Raw genomic sequence first — 18,148 nt, 5'->3', positions numbered from 1 at the left:
GTCTTCCCACTGCTCTCAGGCCTCGACTTGCTGCACGTCCCTTCCTGTGCCTTGGTCCCTTGGCACTGAGCGCAGTTGGCCCAGTGCTTTTGGAGGTCCTTGGGGCTTAGGTAGCCTTTAGATCCGTGGGTTTTGCCCAAAGATCACACAACCCCACACACTCCCAATGGCCCCAGGGAGATGCCTGGCAGCAAGGCCTCCATCCTGTCCTTGGTCCCCTTCCAAACTGTCGTCTGGATGTGGAGTGGGGCCCAGGCCCTGGGAGGAGCACTATTTAAAGAGCCATCTCCAGCCATCCCCAGTCCTGCTGTGCAGCGAAAGAGCACTCCAGACCATGGTAGGCTGAGGCCACTCTGCCTCCCGGCGGGGCTACACCCCTGCACCTTTGCCCTCCCCAGGGGGCTTTGGTGCCCTCTCTGCTGACCTCGGGGTTACCTTCCTGACCTAACCTCAATCCTGACCTTATTCCTTGACTCTGATCTCACTCAGTCCATGACCTTGACTTCATCTGTGATTCTAACCTTCATCTCATGCCTGAATTCACCCTGACCTTGACCTCGTTCCTTTCCCTGATATCCTTGACCCTGACCTGATGTCCCTGATATGACCTCATCTGAACTCAAGGCTTCAAAGCCTGGGCTTGGCTCACCCTTGGGCTGTCTCTAATGGGTGGCCAGCCCATCCTTATGGGTTGGGTTTCTGTTTTTCTTTCTTGGACTTGGTGTGGGTTGCTGAGGTGAAAGTGAGGGGAATGAGGAAGGAGAGAAGGGTTGGGGGAGATGAGTGAGGCAGGCTTAGAGCTTCAGAGTGAATCTAGGGATCTGATCATGCTGGGAGGACATTATTCCTGTCCTAGGTGGGGGTCAGTGTCCCAGCCAGCGTATCTGTGGGGTCCTCCTATTCGTCCTTGGCTTTGTCCTTCAGGCAGCCCACGGTTCTTCCCTGTCCCTGTGCTCCATCCCTGGGGTCCCCTGTGGTCTCAGTCTTGCTGTGTGTGTGTGTGTGTGTCTTGCCCGCCCTCATTAGTTGTTCTTGGCCTGAGAACTCAGACTTACCACCTGTCATCCTTTATTGATGGCCTGTCTCCAGGCCAACAAGGATGGGGCCTGATACAGCGCTGGGTCCTGGAGTCTGGACACAAGGTCTGTCTCGAGGTCAGCAGGTGTCTAACGTCCTAATGATGGAGGCAGGTTTTATAAATTGAGGCTCAGAGAAGTTACGTGCATTTTTTTAACACTGCTGCAAGCAGCAAAACCAGGGTTAAAACTCTGATCTGGTGGGACTCCTACTTTCCTAGAATGTTCCTTCCAGGTGACCCATATGTTTTAAGGGGTTGGTTCCAAACAGGAATTTGCAAGGCAGCTGGTTGCAAAGGGCCCTGGCTGGGAGGGAGTTCGGTGCCTGGCCAGGGCTTTGGTCTCAGGTCATTTCTTTTAGCTAGACAAAACAAGCCCTCTCTGGACCATGGCAGGGTGGCAGTGGCGGGGTGAGCTCAGGGCAGGTCTGAAAAAGACCAGAATCTCTCTCAGACGGAAGTGATCATTTTTTATTAATCAGAGGGAAATGTATATGCAATTATGTGAGATGAAGTCTGTAGGGAAGTTCTTTTCTTTATGATGTCTGAAGGGATTTATAAATATTACAGGGCTTTTTACAGCATCTTAATGTCGAGGCCGTCCTGCCAGCCCCCTTTCAAAGGATTAGTGGAGACAAAGAACCCAGGGAAAACTAATTATAAGTTGGCTGGGTGCTGTTGCTCCTTACGTGGACTCAGGAGCCTCAGGGAAGTGGGGTGAGGTGGGGTGGGGCAGGGAGACCACACAGGCACTGGAATGGGGGTGGGGAGGCAGGGGAAGCCCATGCTAGGGGGACAAACGGGGCTTGTCAGGGAGTGCGATGCCTGCTGGGCTAGGGGCCAGAGCTCAGACCTTTCTCTCCTCCCCCCTCACCCATCAAAGACTCACTGACCTGACGGGGCTGGAATGATGACTGCTAGGGGAATGGTCCCCTCACGGGGTCCTGGGGACACAGAGATTTGAGCACATGTCTAGTGATTGGCTCCCAAGGAACCAGGACATCCTGAAAGAGACACCAGGAGGCAGGAAGGCCAGCCAGAGACCCTGGCATGGCTCCATGTGGGTGGTCGCTGCTCTGCCTGCTGTGTAGGTGGGATCTGAGTTCTGGATCACAGATGGCCACTCTGAGCCAGGTCAGGGTGGGGCAGGAGAGATCAGAATGGGTCTCACCCTTAAGTCTCTGCTCAGTAAGGGGAGACAGACACGGAGAGGAGTGGCACGGCAGTGTGCTATATGCTATGGGGCTAATAGTCTAGAAGAATGGCCTGGGGGTCAGGGAAGGCTTCCTAGAGGAGGCAGGGTAGCCGGGAGTATGGGAGGCCAGCAGGCATTCAGGGCATGGGGGTGGCAGGAGCAGATGCTGGGATAAAGCAGCTGAAAGAGGGTTTGGGGTGAGTAGGAGACCAGGTAGGTGGGAGAGAGGACAAGTTTTGAAAGATCAGTGAGGAGCCAATCTTTATTTGTTTTCTGAAGTACTGAGGTTTGAACTCAGGTCCTCACACTTGCTAGGCAGGTGTTCCACCACTTGAGCCAGTCCACCAGCCGTTTTCCATGTTGAGTATTTTTGAGATAGGGTTTCGCTTTTGTTGTCAGGGCTGATCCTCCCGATTGCTGCCTCCTGAGTAGCTAGGATTATAGGTGTGAGCACTGGTGCCTGGCAAGAGGCAGATCTCAAGGGAATCAAACATTATACTGGGAACACTTTGGGAAGCTTTTAGCCTCTGAATGGAGGGCAGTGGGGGAGGGGACCACGGGCTTCACATGGGTTGGGGGCTGAGGACAAGAAAGTACTCCTTCCGAGTCACAATGCTGGTGTTACCACCCTCTTCTGGAGTTCTGGGTGTGGTGTGGTAGCTGGGCCAGGAACAGCTGCCCTGCCCTGTGCAGTGGGCGCTCCCCAGGCTGGGAAGCAACCTGCTTTTCTGCAAGGCTGCACTGAGAGCTGTCTGGCTGCTGTGGGCACCAGAGGCTGGGTGATGTCACCTAGTACCATGATGCTCTGGGGGATGAGGCTTGGCTGGGGTGGGGTGGGCTCTGACCTTCTATAGAACGAGTGGCTACAAGGCCTCACCTGGTCCCTGCAGGCACCCAGAAGAGCCAGGAAGAGAGCAGAAGGTGGAGCCAGCTCCAATGTCTTCTCCATGTTCGATCAGTCCCAGATTCAGGAGTTCAAGGAGGTTGGTCAATAGGCCCAGAGGCCCTGGGGTGATTAAAGGAATGCTCAGGACACCCATTGCACCTGGAGATGTGACTTGCTGTCCTCGGGGGATGGTGCCAGGGCAGTTGGGCTGGGCAGGACGCTCAGGGCCAGTGTCTCCACCAGGCCTTTACCATCATGGACCAGAACCGGGATGGCTTCATCGACAAGGAAGACCTGAGGGACACCTTTGCTGCACTTGGTGGGTGATACAAGAAGCAGTTGAGGAAGCTTGGGGCTTGGGGTGGAGCCAAGCCCAGGTCACCTAGCAAGCGCTGGCAGCTGGGGTGGGTCCAGGCACTGGCAGTGAGTGAGGAGCTCAGGAGTTGAGGGGTGCAGAAGTTTTGCGGGAACTGTCTGAAATATCAGGAAGGTCCCTGGGTGTGAGAGGTGGGCTCAGTAGAAAGGGAAGGGCATTTTAGGGGCAGGAGAGGCTTGTGCAAAGGCCCGGGGGTAGAGAGAGGTCCAGAGAGTGAGAATTGGGGAGAACTTGGGGAGGTCAATTCTCTACGGGTGCAGAGAGGGGTCTTATGGCACCGATGGGGCTTTGGTAGGCGAAGAGGCATAACCAACTGGTCTCTGGCTGAGCCTGGCGCCTCCAGTGACCTGAGTGCCCACTTGGACCATGAGCAATCCCAAAGTCCCCATCCTGAGGGGTGCATGAACCTTGAGTTCCCCTGTGTCCCTCCACTTCCTCTTCTTTGTGTCTCAGTTTCTTTATCTGCAAAAGGGGAATAATGAGTGACCCACTCTTCTTCCCAGGGAGGCTGAGGTGGAGGCAGGGGTGAGGTTGGGGGGGTGGGGTGCAGCCTCGTGAAGGTTGTGGGCTGAATGTTCACTAAGGGCCCCCAACAGCTGGAAGACACAGCTAGATGATGTTGTAGGACCCTCTGTGGCTGCCTGCTCCGGGAGTCCCAAGGGTCCCATAGTCTCCTGCCTCCCTACCTCTTCCCTCCCCCAGGCCGTATCAATGTCAAGAATGAGGAGCTGGAGGCCATGGTAAAGGAGGCCCCTGGGCCCATCAATTTCACCGTCTTCCTCACCATGTTTGGGGAGAAACTCAAGGGTGAGTGAGACTCCAGGGGAGCTGGGGAGGGACTGGCAGTTGATATGTCCCCCTCCTTCCCTGCCACCCTTGACACTTATGTAACCACAAGTGGGAACACACTATGGTCTCAGAGACCAGCTCCTGGGTGCACACACCACCTGAGTCCTGCCTCAGTTTCCACCTCTGCATCACACAGTGAGTCCAGTGTAACGACACTGCCTTGTAAGCCGTTTTGTCCACCGTCATGACAGTTTTACCCTCTACACCCTCCATTCTGCCTCCAGCTCCTTGTAACGGGACAAACCGAAGGGTGGGAGAAGGGGCTTCTGAGAGTGACTGTGGTCCATCCTAGTGCTGGACAGGTTATTCTAAAGTTGCTGTAGCTCCAGGGAAAGGATAAGGGAGCTGTTTTCATCAATGAGGAATCAGAGGAGAGGCTCAGAGATGTGACACCTGCTCCAGGTGCTCCAGCAAAAACCAGCAGGGGTGGTGCCCCAACCTGGCCCCAGCTCTACCCGCTACACCCTCCTGAGAGTGTACTGGGCCCTGGCAGGGGGAGGGATCATCTTTTTCCTCTTTGTCTAGAGGTCCTGGCAGCTACCCTGTAATGACATCCCTTAGGCTGTGGCTGCCCAGGAGGTGAGCACTGTCATCTCCACCCTCAGGTTGCCCCTGCCCAATGCTGCCCTTGGCCTCAGCTAAGTCTAGGTCAAGACCTGACTCCTACTGACCCTAAAGGTGACCTGGGGTGGGCTGCTTTGCTTTCTGTACTTCATTTTAAAAATTATTATTTCTTTGCAGTGCTGGAGTTTGAGTTTGGGGCTGTGCGCTTGCTGGGCAGGTGCTCTACCACTTGTGCCATGCTCACAGTCCTTTTGCTTTTTTTTGTTCTCGTTTGTTTTGCAGATAGGGTCTTCAGTTTTTGTCTGTAAATGGGGGTTGTATTAGATCCCTGAGGCTGCTGTAAGAAATACGCAAACGTGGTGGCTCGAAACAATCTTCCCAAACAATTGTTTTCCAGGTAGCTTTTGCCTAGAACCATGATCCTCCTACCTCTGCCTCCTGGGGAACTAGGATTACAGGCATGAACCACCCATGTCTCGCTCTGCCTCCCTATTTTTTTTGTGAGGGGGAACTGGGGTTTGAACTCAGGGCTTTGTGCTTGCAAAGCAGGCATTCCACTGCCTCCAGTCCATTTTGCTCTGGTTATTTTTGAGATGGGGTCTTGTGTGCACTCTTTGCCTGGGCTGGCCTCGAACCATGATCCTCCTAATCTCAGCCTCCCAAGTAGCTAGGATTATAGGTGTAAGCCACCAGTGTCCTCTTATAAGGACACTTGTCACTGGATTTATTCAGGGTGACCTCAAGATTCTTACTTTGCATCTGTAGTCTATTTTCCCAAATAAGGTGACACACCACCATGCTCTTGTGGCCACCACTCAATCCACCACAGGGTGATTCTATCTAATTCTACAGGGTGAAAAAACTCATACTCTTACTGGCGATAATTGGCCAGAGAGTAGAGCGACTTCCACACAGTGTTCTGGCTGATCCTGGAGCTCGGAGGAGATCCATGATTGACCTGGGGGTAAGAAATGAGGACACAAGGGGCGGGGTGACAGCTACTCAGGAGGCAGAGAGAAGGAGGATCGAGGTTCAAAGCCAACCCAGGCAAATAGTTCATGAGACCCTATTTCAAAAAAAACAAAAACCAAAACATTAAAAAAAACCATACTAAAAAAAGGACTGGTGGAGTGGCTCAAGGTGTAGGCCCTGAGTTTAAATCCCAGTACTGCAAAAGAAAAAAAAAAAGGAAGAAAGAAAGAAATGAGGACAAGGAAGCTGGGGAGGCCTCCTCTGAGGCAGGCTTTGAACTTGGAGCCATGCAACTGAGAGGGGAGCACCATGGGGCCCTTCTCTGGGCAGCTGCTAGGGATTGTTCCCAGGCCTGTGGCCAAACTCCGGGGGAGCTCAGAAGTCCAGGAGGTTGGGCCAGGGTAAACATGGCACAAGACACAAAAGTGTGACTGTAACTTCCAGCTCAAAACAGAGCAGATCCGAGAGTTGGCCTCCATCTTTGATCCAGAGGGATGTAACTGAGGGAAAGTTGTCACAGGCTAGAGGGGAGGCCTGGGGGAAGTGACCCGTGGGTGGCTGGGGTGGACAGCCCGGGGGCCTGACCTGGTAGACAAAGGCACCTCCTGCACTGGTGCAGAGTGTGCACTAGGGGTGAGCAGTTTAGAGAAACCTTTTGGGGCATTCATGGGAAGTTGGGGGTGCTCTTTTAGTTTCTGATGGCCACGGCCTGTTTTGCACATGGGGAGATAGAGGGTGAGGCTTCCGTCAGTCTGTGGCTGACACGGGGCAGTGACCCAGGGTCTGGTAGGGACTGCAGGGTTTTGGCTTTTTCTCGCCTTTGCAGGGGTGCTGAGCTGGGGGTCCACAAGTCTGTCATGCAAACGTGGCTGAGCTTGCGTGAGAGGCTGGTGAAGAGGCTGGCAGCTGGGAGGGCCAGGGGCTGGGGCGGGCACTGTGTTTGTCCCACTAATTGGGATGGAGGGACATTGATATGGTAGCTCCAGAGATGGGAAGTGGCTATTCTGCTGCACATTTTATGAGACTCCAGGCTCCAGAGCAGAGGCCCTCCCTGGGGAGGAGGCAGGGAGGACAGTGCACCCAGCATCCATGCAGGGAGTGGCTGGCCCAGAGGAGGTGACAGTCCAGTGGTTGGGCCTGAGCTAAGGAAGGCCAGGGTCTGGTCTTCAGGAGTGGGCTGAAGCCAGCCCCAAACGGGCCCCCAGCTCAAGGCCTCTTCAAAGACATTAGAATTTCCAGCTAATTGACGAAACCAAGGGGGCTGTGGCCTCAGAGGCAGAGAAGCCATCCTGCCCACACTATGAGCCTGTGACCACTCCAGACTCCCCTTCCTGCTGCTTGGCTGACTTGGGAGGCCCTGGGGACTTCTCCCATCCAGACCTGGCCTGAGTCTCTGGCCAAGCTACACAGGCATCTTGGTGCCTTCCAGGAGGAAGCCACTGCTCTGCCTTCCAGGAGAAGGGACACAGGTGGTCCTGACCCAGACTGATGGGGGGACACAGAGGCCCCTGACCCAATGTGATAGAGAAGAGACAGACCCCAGACCTGGTCTGCTTGGCAGAATCTGGGTGCCCTGAGTGTGACAAGTTGGGACATTGTTTCTACTGCACAAAGTGTTCATGGTTGGTAAAGTGTAGGTGGGAGCTTGGCACCAAGCCCTCAGCTGGATTTGCAGTTCTGATCCATTGACGGTTGTCAAAATCCAGCTGTGAGTGATGCACCAGCCCCTGGTCCTGTAAGGCTGGCAGAAAATGTCCCCATCCCCGTGACATGGCGAAGCCTGGAAGAAAGGAAGGAGCTTCCTGGGTCCGCAGGGCTCTTGGGTTTTCCCCATCAGTGAGCCCGGCAGGGCAGCGTGATAGTGAAAGAGGTCTGGGTGAGGATTGTCAGGTCATCTGCCATCATTCACACAGACTGTGAGGCCTTGGGTGAGCCCTTTTCCTCCCTCTCAGCCTCAGTTTCCCCATCACTGCAATGAGGGAGCTTCAGGCCCATTGTGGGCAGCAGAAACAGCTCTTCCTCTCCTCCTCTTCCTCTTTCTTTCTTCTTTCTCCTCTTCGTCCTTCTCCCCCTAACCCCATGGTGGTACTGGGGTTTGAACTCAGGGCCTCACACTTGCTGGCAGGTGCTCTACCACTTGAGCCATGATTCTAGTCTTTTTTGCTTTAGTTATTTTTCAGGTAGAGTGTCGTGTTTTTGCCTGGGGCTGGCCTCTGACTGCAATCCTCTTACCTATGCTTCTGCAAAGCCGGGATTACAAGTGTGCACTATTGCTCTGGGCTCAGAATCATTTCCTCTAAATGACACCTTCCCCCGAAGTCATGAAGGTGTTAGAAGCAGACCTGCTCTGGCTGTGATTTCACCTGGCCTGTTGGCCTACCTCTGGATGGGACAATCTTAGAGATGCCTCCAATGGCTCTGCCTGGGCCCCAGTCCCGACTCTCAAGTGCAAAGATTTTTTGCCACTGCTTACAGATTGAGTGCATAGCTTTGGCAATGAGTGAGCCCAGAACTACCCTGCTCATTCAGCAGGATCAACCTGGAGACTTCAGACAAGTCCTTTCACCTCTCTGAGCCTCAGTTTCTCCAACTGTATAACAGGGAGAATTGTCAGTAGGATTAAGTACGTAGCAAATGCTTGGTGGGGAGCCCATGTACAGTGGGGCCGGTTGTCCACAACTGGATGTAGGCAGAGCCCTTGTCTGTTATTACTCACTTGTTTCTCTGAAACCTCCCTGCTCTTGCCTCAAGTGGGCTCAGCCGTCACTGTGTAGTGGGAGTTGGGGGGCCATGGGACCCACCTGTACCACCAGTCCTTGCCCAGCCTGGCACCTGTCTATGAGGGGTCTCTCCACTGTGCCACTCTCCCTGCCTTGTGTGTGTTGTATCCAGGTACTGACCCAGAGGAGACCATTCTCCATGCTTTCAAGGTGTTTGACACTGAAGGGAAAGGCTTCGTCAAGGCCGACTTGTAAGTTCCTCATCCCCCTTGGGGTTTTCCCCTCCCTAGGCCAAAGTCTCAGAGGAAAAATGATCTGGGGTGGGTCAGGGTGGGCATCAGTTCCATTTGGAACTCAGCCAAGTCAGGCAGCATCTGGCCAGTAGCCAGGAGGACACTGTCCAGCCCAGCCCAGTCCCTCCTGATGGCGTCACTCAGGGAGGGCTTCCCAGTGGTGGTGGGGATGGAGAGAAGCCTTGAAGTATCTTTTTTTCCTCTCCAGTACTGGGGCTTCACACTTGCTAGGCAAGTGCTCTACCACTCGAGCCACTCCATCAGCCCCAAGATTCAGGGTATTTCTTTTTTTTTTTTTTTCCCTTTGGCAGTACTGGGATTTGAACTCCAGGTCTTATGCTTGCTAGGCAGGTGCTGTACCACTTCAGCCATTCTACTAGGGGAGGGAGGCCTTGAATGTTGACTATAGGTTTCCTAATCTGAGGGCAGGAACAGCATGCTAGATGTGGGAACAGAGAGGGTGAAGCCTAGAGCTTGGCGTGTGTTGGCTGGTGAGCTGGAAGGTGCTGGAGGAGGTGAGGTAGGCAGGGGCCTATGTGGGGTGGCTCATACACCAGCCCTGGATGCTGGGTCTGCCTGAAGAGAATGGAGGAGACTTAGAAGAATTCAGGCAGAAACAACCTGGAGGCCACCCTGGAGGAGGAGAAGGGAAGGAGAGGGTTGCAGCTCCCAAGAGGCTGGTGGATGTTGGTATGGAGAAGAACTGACAGGTCAGCAAAGAGCCAGAGCCAGCACGGTTGGGAGGGGAAGGACAGAGCCAGATGCCAACCAGAGCCTAAGTGGCTGGAGTCAGAGCTGGTGGAGTGACCAGCTCAGGTTGGGATACCTGAGGAGGAGGAGGTAGCCATGGACACCTGTCCAACAGGACCGTGGGCTGGCATCAGGGAGGTGGCCTAATGTACATGGGAGCTTTTCCCACTGGGACAGAGGGACCAGGGTGGGGTAGTGGCTGTCCCTCGAGGCTGTCCCTTCCTCACTAGGCCTTGGGTGGCCCTGGCAGGCAAGATTCCTTTGAGGGACAGGCTGGTGACCCATGACAAGGCTTCAGACATTCAGGTTTTGAGGATGGCTTTCCTGCCCATCAAAGGCCCCACCTGTGGGGGTAGGGAGGGTGGCAGGGCAGAATGGAGGTGTGGGGATGGTGTCAAACTTCCCTCGGGTGCTGCAGTATTACCAAGGGTCTTTCAGACTGCACCCCGTCCTTTTTTCATCCCCACCCCTCATGGGGTCTGAGGTGTCCACTTGCACCTTGAGGGACCCTGGGAAGCACCGAGGGTACATTCCCCGCGCCCCCCCCCCGCCCCCACCCCGTCCCCCTAGCATGGGCTGGACCAACCCCTCAGCCACCAGTATGAGGTCAGAGCTGGGAGGAGCCCACTGGGGAGCAAAAGTCATCACCCTGAGCCATGGGACCTGGGAGATGTGACTGTTGGCCAGCCTGGCCACAGATGAGGCTCTGGTTGAAACGGAGTCTGTAAAAGTCCCCAGCCTGGGGAGCTGGAAACTGTGAGTGTCCCACAGAAACATAAATAATGGAAAATGTGTGTCGGTCCCTAGTGGGGCCTGCCACTGGTGCCAGAAGCCACTCTGGGTGCATAGGGCTTGGCTTAAGCCCTCAGAGCTCAGTCCTGCCCACTGAGTCCCCTTAAGCCCTGCAAGGCCCCCCAAGCTCCAGGGGGCATTTTGGTCCCTTGCAGGCAGACCCCAAGGTACACTAAGCTCCCCCCTCTGGCTGCTCATCTGGCCCTAGGCAGCTCTGGTGGCTGCATAGCTGCTCTTTTGGATGCTAAAGAACAGACCCCATGCTGCTACCACCTCGCTGTGGATGTCGGTCAAGTTACAAACTCTCCCAAGCCTTCGTTTCCCTTCCAGTAGAAGGGAATCATAGTCACTCACTTCTCAGGTCTGTGAGGAGCCAAGATCCAAGAGGACCCAGACTTGGACAGGCTTTCTCTTTCCTGTGCCCTTGACCTTGGATGACATTTTGTAGGCTGTGAAATGCTGGACAGATGTCAGCAAAAATCAAGCTGAAGAAAGCAGCAAGATCAAGAACGAGACAAAAGAGTCCCCTCAGTGGCCCCAAGGTTTATTATTAGCACATTTCAGGAATCTTGAGTGGTCCCAAGGTCATGCTGGGGTCTCAAGGTCATGCCATTTGGTCTCCACCTGAGGCTGGGAGACGAGTTTGGGTTCCAGCTGGGGCTTAGAGACTGTGGAGGGCTGGAGGTGCCAGCCTTAGGTTAGTGCTCCCCTCCCTCCTGGGGTCAGGGCTTTCCCCATCCTCTAGCACCCCTCCCCCTGCAGCATCTGCATGTCCATGTGCGCTTGGACATGGCCACTTCTCCCCACAAGCAGCATCAAGGAGAAACTCATGACCCAGGCAGACCGGTTCAGTGAGGAGGAGGTAAGTAGTGTGGGCTTTTGGGGTACCATGGATCCCATTCTGGGCCCCCTAATCTGCCCAGGTCCAGCCTGACTCCCTGCCCCCACCTCTAGGTCAAGCAGATGTTTGCGGCTTTCCCACCAGATGTGTACGGCAACTTGGACTACAGGAACCTGTGCTATGTCATCACGCATGGAGAGGAGAAGGACTAGGTGTGGCTCTTTTTCCACATTCAGAGTCAGACCTGATGGGGGCACCCATGGACTCCCGAAACTGGGGTGCACAGGGAAAATGGCTCCTGTTGTCCTGTGGGTCAGGACCGATGCACCAATAAATAAATAATGCTGAGGTCTGAGTTTGCGTGATTAATGCTCGGGTTGGGTAGACAGTGAAGTATTCCTCTTCTGTTGGTTTTTCCAGAACTTTTGGTTCCCTGGCTTTGCTCAGCTGTTCCTGATGAGCTGGTGTTTAGAACTAATTGGCAGTTTTAATGATCCCCAGCTGGCCACAGGGCCAGCCTTCATTTGTGAAACTTTTATTGAGCACCTAGTGCGTGCAAGAGCCTACGCCAGCCCCGGGGGCTCCAGGATGAGCCAGTTCCGTCCATGGGCGGGCGGGACTGTAAGAAGGAAGATGGTGGAGGGTGGGGGCCAGAGGGAAGGAGGATGGAGCAGAACCAGAGAAACATGGCAACAAGGAGCTGGCGAGAAGGGGATAAATTCAGAGATGCTTAAATAGGCAGAGAGTTCTCATCAGACACACATAGCAAAAGAGCATAAAGTAGCTGGGGCAGCTGTGGCTCTTGCCTTCTTGCCTGTAATCCCAGCTACTCAGGAGGCAGAGATCAGGAGGATGGCGTTTCAAAGCCAGCCTCAGGCAACTAGTTCCCGGGACCCTATCTTGAAAAAACCCAACACAAAATATGGCTGGTGGAGTGGCTCAAATGGTAGAGCACCTGCCTTCTGCCTAGCATGAGGCCCTGAGTTCAAATCCCTGTGCCACCTAAAAAACCATGTATATATTCAACACTGAAAAGTATGTTACTTTTTCACTTTTTGTTGCTGTGACAAAATACCTGAGAAGACGACTTAAGGGAAGAAGGGTGTATTTTGGCTTACAGTTTGAGAGGGCTGACTCCATTGCTACAGGCCTGTGGTGAGGCACAGCATCATGGCAACAGGAGGATGGGGTGAGTAAAGCTGCTTACCTCACGGTGGCCAGGAAGCAGAGAGTTGGAGAAAGAGAGAGAGAGAGGAAGGGACAAGCTGTACCCTTCAAAGGCATGTGCCCACCAACCCCATTCCTCCAACTGGGCCCACCAGCTTCCAGTTCCCACCATCCCCCAATATCCATTCAAACATAAATCCTTCAATGGATTGACCCACTGAGTGGATCACAGCCTCCATAATCCAATCATCTCTCAGTGATTGGGTCCACCATCTTGAGCAGGGACAAGCCTTCAACACATGAGCCTTTTTTGGAGGAACACTTCATATTCAAATCATAACAGAAAGATTATATCCAACCAGATATGTGACAAAAAAAAGATATTTAAATGTTTGATAAAGATCTGGAGAGAGGGCCAGGCATAGTAGTGCATGCCTGTAATCCTAGCTATGCAGGAGGCAAAGATGGAGGATCACTGTCCAAGGCCAGCCCTGTGAAGAAGTGAGATATCTTATCTGAAAAATAAATAAAGCATAACAGGGTGGGGGGTGGGGCTCAAGTGGTAGAGCACCTGCCCAGCAGGTATGAGGCCCCGAGTTCAAACCCCAGTACCTCCCCACACCCCAAATTCATTAACAGTTACTTTCTATTCTTCTTGTACCCAGAGCCTAGAAACTCAGATGTAAACGTGTGAGAGATCTCTAAGGTGCACCATTATTATTTTAGTATATATATTTTATATCCCAACATAAAAAAGAAGAAAAAGGAGGAAAGGGAAGGAAAGAGAGAAAATGACCTGCTCCCATGTTACCACAGTGGAGAGCTCGGAGCTCTTGTTCCTCTGGGCCCCAGCAGCCTCCAGCTCTTGGTCCAGGACACAGGAAGTGACCCATGGCAGAGGAGGCTGAGGATTCTGGGAGATCCTTCCCTCCACTGCTGGCCTGGCTCCCTCTTGCTCTCGAAGACTGACTTTCCTGGAAATCACAGATTCAGCATGGCTTCTACTGCTCACAAACTCGTCAGACCTGTCTGTGTCCCTGCAGGACCAGGCTGGAGCCAAGGTTGCAGGGAGTGGGCACCTCGGGCCATGGGCTCTTGCTCACCTGAGGTTCTGATTGTCAACAGCGAGTCCTGCCAACCTGCAGGGGCCCAGTTCTCCCGGGACACAGGGTAGCCAGTGGGGAGGCCAGAGGGCTCCATGAGGCCCAGAGAGGAGGCTGGAGACATTCAGCTTATTCATTCCTGTGCCCCTTCTGTACCAGGGCCCAGCAGTACCCCCATCAATACTCCAACTTGTCTTCAAGGGCAGGTGGGCAGGTGTGGGGCTGGGATGGGTCATAGGTGTGGACATGACACTGAGCTCAGGTGGGAGGCTGCTGGTGGCTGCCAGACTCTGGCTTCTGTTAGAGTTCCCAGTGTTGCTTGCTGGAGGCCCCACCAGCAGGTTCCCTGCTGGTCCTGGCTGCCCCCAACCTGGAACCCACCGGCTGCCTTCCACCTCCATAACTCTCTATTGTGTCCAGTGGCCCCCATCTTGGTCCCTAAAGGTGTCTCCTGGATCCTCCTCTGCTCCAGGCTGCTGTTGGGGTGATCTACAGAACTGCCCTTTCAAGGCTGGGGATGGTGAGGGGGAGCTGAGGCTTCCAAAAACCAGAAAGACAAAGACAGAGGCAAGCTCAAGGTCAGAGGCCAGGATGGGCATGGGAAGGAGGCTGGGAACAGTGTGGGCAGGATGTGATATTGATGGGCACACCATCTGTCCTGAGCCATACCTAGAATCACTTTTTCAAAGGTATGACGGCCCCTTGCTGGCCTCCTTGACCTGCCTGGTAACACGTCCCCTTGGCTCTGGGTTCCAGTGGTACAGTTTCCTTTACTTCCTTGAGAGTCCTATGTTGCTTCCGACCACAGGGCCCTTGCTTACACTCTGTTACCCCAACTCTGCCTTCCAGTTTCAGCTCTGTGGCATGAGCTTAGGCCCAGATGTCCGGAATAGGTTGAAATCCCTGCAGAATACTTTCTGGACACTGAATACTTTTGGTGTCTGAATCCCCAGACTGCTCTATGTCCCTGAGGGTGGGGATTAAGTTGGATTTTGGCCACCAAAGTACCCCCAGCACCTCGCACCAGGCCTGGCATGTAGTGGCATCTTGGGAAACATTTGATCCACTCCAGGAGAATCAGAGAATCAATCAGAACCGCTCGAGTCAGGTGGAGTCAGCTCTCTGGCTCTGGTTTCCAACAGGACACTGGGGGCCCTGTTCCAGGTTGAGGCTGGAAATGTAGAGAGTCCTGTGCCCTCCCCAGGGATCCTGGGACCTGCATTGAAAGGGGACTGACTGGTCTTGTGAGCTAGCCAAACTGGCTGTCCTGTAAAATTCTTGGTAACCCCTGACCAGACCTGGTAGGTGATAGGCAGTGAGCCCAGGCAGGCCTGTGGGTCCCCAAGGAGCTGGGGGTGGGGCAGGGAGCTGGCCCTGTGGGCTCCCCCAGCCAGCTGTGTCTCATCAAGGTTAATTATCCCAGTGAGACGCCTGGTTTTGGCATTTCATTTTCTACTTGGGCTCCATCAGCTGGGGCCTTCGGACAGTGGCCCTGTGTAAATCAAGAGGGGGTGGCTGTTAAAAGAAACAAAATTCCTTCCATCCATGTGGCTGGCTAAATTGCTTCTGAGGGCAGATTCCCTCCTGGCGCTCACTCAAGAATGGCCTAAGCCTTTGAAGGTCTTTCCAGGATGGACCCCAGGGGTTCGGAGCTGGCTGGGTAGGAAACCTCCCCACTCCACCCCCCCCCCCCCCCGCCCCAGGGAGCCTCTGCTGACTGCAGGAGGTGGGGCTCCTCTGGGGACAGTGTGGCTGGGGGGAGAGACCCTGCCTGACATAGGGCTCTGCCATCGGTCTGTCTCCCTGGCAATACTGGGTCTTTTTCACAGCCAGGAAGTGGCTGGACTGGAGATAGGGTGGAGGGACGCCAGACATCAGAGTAAGGAAGTGTGCCTGTGGAATTTCAGGGCTCAGAGGGTGGCAAAGGCAGTGATGAGGTTCTGGACCTCTGGGGCCCCTGAGGGTCTGCCTGTCACTCAAAGCCCTTGGGTGTCACTTGATGAAGGTAGAGAAGGGCCCTGCAAGGGAGACAATCAAAGTTGGTTCTGGAAGCCTAAATGTGCATGTGTTTTACCACTTCCAGCTGGGTGACCTGAACAAGTCACTAACCCCACCGTGACTCAGTTTCCCTATTTGGAGAATGGAGATAATGGTAGTGCTAATGTCTCGGGTTTGGGAACCCAATGGGATACAGAACAGACATCATCTGGAACCCCCCTCCCCCCAGAGCCTAGGTCAGGGGGCAAACAGATACCACGACCGACAATGATACCATATGCAAGAAGGACTCAAAGTGGTAGAGAGGTGGACCAGCTGGACAGTGGGCTGTGGAAGTTGGGCATGGATCACAACTGTCCCTAAGACCTTATCCCAGGTCTAAGACACTCCCATTCTACTGATTCTACACGATTCTACTGATTCTACACTATCAGAAATGTGATTTATTAACAAGGTGAGGGCTGGGCATGGGAGTGCATGCCTCTAATCCCAGCTGGCAGGATTCAGAAGTAGGAGGATCACAGTCCAAGGCCAGCCCCCAGGCAAAAGTGGAAGACTCTATCTGAAAAATAACTAAAGTGAAAAGAGCTGGGGGCACGGCCTGCCTAGTAAACACAAGACCCTGAGTTCAAACCCAATACCACCACCACCAAAAAAACCAAATTAATTCAGGGTAACAGGTGCAAAGTCAGCAATGACAGATGAATTGAGGAAGCCCTCAGGAGTTGCCCAATCCAGCCTGGAAGGCTTCTTGGAGGAGGTGATAACTAAATGGGTTGGAGGGGACGATGACAAGCAGCATTCAGGGAGAAGAGGCAGAGAGAGTCATTCCTTCCAGAGATGCTCACTGCTGACCACATCAAACAGAGAGAGGGTGAGTGTGGAGCTGGTGGGCCTCTGGCCAGCCCATGGCTCTTCCTAACCATCGGGACCAAGACACGGTCTGGGAGCCTCTCTCAGGCCACAGCAGCCAGCTAGAATTGGACATCGTGGTTTTGTTTTCCTTGTCTGGATTTTTTGTGGCTGTCTTCCCTCTATGGCACCTGGGACCAGCTTTTTATTTTTGGTAGTGAGGGTTTTTTTTTAAATAAAAAATAAATCAACACAAGTTGATTTCAGGAAAAATATGAACGTAAATAACATTTAGGGGTAAAAATCATGAAGCAGAAGGGAATTACTGAGGTTTTGGAAGAACTGAATTGTAAAGACACTGACAGATTGTTCTGAAGGTGAATGAGAGTTCTAGAACTCTCGGGAACACGGGCGTCTTTCCTGCCCAGGCAGCTTTCAGTCTTGAACCCAAATCCTGAACATAGAGGCTCCATCCTAGACCCCCACAGTGGTGGGGTGAGGGTAGGGGAGTGTGGTGCTCGTTGACAGAAAGACAGACAGAGAGAGAGTCATGCAGAGTTTGTGGCTAGGCACCAGCTTAAGCTCACAGTTGATCTTACTGAAGCCAAACTCCCTCGGTGACTCAGATGTCTGCTGAGGTTTTGCACACGACACCTGGCTCGCTCCAGAAGCCTGCCTGGGGCCATGCCCACTCACTCCCTGGCCTGCCTGCACCCTGCTTGCTGGGTTTTGGGGCTCTGTCTCATGCTGACCTGTCCTACCTGCTAGACAGGTGGGGTCCTTTGGATGCTGAGTCTTCTCTTCCTCCTTGGTACAGTTAAAACCACCCAGTTCCACCGGGCTGAAGCAGCACCACAGGCGCTGTGATGCCTGCCTCCCTGTGGGCATCATGGACTGGTGACTAAGGTCACTTGGCAGAGGGATGTGACAGCTAATGGGGCTCACAACGTCTGAGGCTGCATTTGTAGACCTGCCTCAGCAAGGTCAGCGAGACAGAATACCCCGGGAGGCCTGGGACCCACTTTCTTTTATCTTTTTACTTTTTTGGCAGTACTGGGGTTTGAACTCTGGGCCTTGTGTTTGAAAGGCAAGCGCTCCACCTCTTGAGTTGCAGCTCCCCCAACGCTTTTGCTTTTAGTTTGTTTTCAGAGATGGTGTTGATCTGCCCAGGCTGGACTTGGGCTGAGCTCTTCCTAGCTCTGCCTTGTGAGTACATAGCTGTGATCACCTGTGTACTACCATGTCCAGGTCCCTGGGACCCACTTTCTAGGGGACAAAGACAGAGGCAAACCCAAGGAAGAGAGGCCAGAATTGGGGATGAAGGGGCCAGAAACAGTGTCCTGCGAGCCCTGCAGGCAGAGTTGGGGGTACCCTGCCTTAATCCCCATGTCCTGGGTAGAGAGTGAGGCTGCCTTAGGTGCCTAGAAGGAGGACTGGGCAGGTAGCTGGGAGCAGCAGGGACCAGCCATCAGATTGCTCTGGAGAAGGACTTTCTGTCAGCCTGAGCCATCACTGGGACAAGTGCCTCATTGGGAAGTGAACTGCTCGCAACTAGAGATGTGTAAGCCAGGGCTGGTGACCACGTGACAGGGTTGGAGGGATGGACAGAAAGGCACTCAGGCAGCAACATAGGGATCCATAAAGCCCCTAGTCTGCCACCTTAGCATACAGTGGGGTTTCCTGCATACTCACTTGGCCTCCCTGTGGTCCAGCTA

General features: G+C 53.8%; 1 protein-coding gene across 2 annotated transcripts; it reads left to right on the top strand.

Moving 5' to 3' along the window:
• Positions 1 to 292: 292 nt before the first annotated feature.
• Myl10 (myosin light chain 10) lies at positions 293 to 11,656 on the top strand. Of its 2 annotated transcripts, none has more exons than XM_020156394.2 (7): positions 293 to 337; positions 3,161 to 3,253; positions 3,400 to 3,475; positions 4,235 to 4,339; positions 8,810 to 8,888; positions 11,286 to 11,334; positions 11,427 to 11,656. In XM_020156394.2, the coding sequence occupies exons 1-7, from the start codon at positions 335 to 337 to the stop codon at positions 11,523 to 11,525; spliced, it is 504 nt and encodes a 167-aa protein (XP_020011983.2). In that variant the 5' UTR covers positions 293 to 334; the 3' UTR covers positions 11,526 to 11,656. The 2 variants fall into 2 exon arrangements, with proteins under 2 accessions (XP_020011983.2, XP_073931403.1); XM_074075302.1 differs by having other exon boundaries at positions 11,283 to 11,334.
• Positions 11,657 to 18,148: the final 6,492 nt, after the last annotated feature.

The sequence above is a fragment of the Castor canadensis genome, chromosome 6 (assembly GCF_047511655.1).
Source record: "Castor canadensis chromosome 6, mCasCan1.hap1v2, whole genome shotgun sequence".
Lineage (NCBI taxonomy): Eukaryota > Metazoa > Chordata > Mammalia > Rodentia > Castoridae > Castor > Castor canadensis.
This window is presented reverse-complemented; position numbering and strand designations above follow the sequence as displayed.

Coding starts and splice junctions, on each gene's coding strand:
- Myl10 (XM_074075302.1), top strand. Junction 3,476..4,234: donor GGACACCTTTGCTGCACTTG/GTGGGTGATACA, acceptor TCCCTCCCCCAG/GCCGTATCAATGTCAAGAAT. Junction 8,889..11,282: donor GGCTTCGTCAAGGCCGACTT/GTAAGTTCCTCA, acceptor TCTCCCCACAAG/CAGCATCAAGGAGAAACTCA.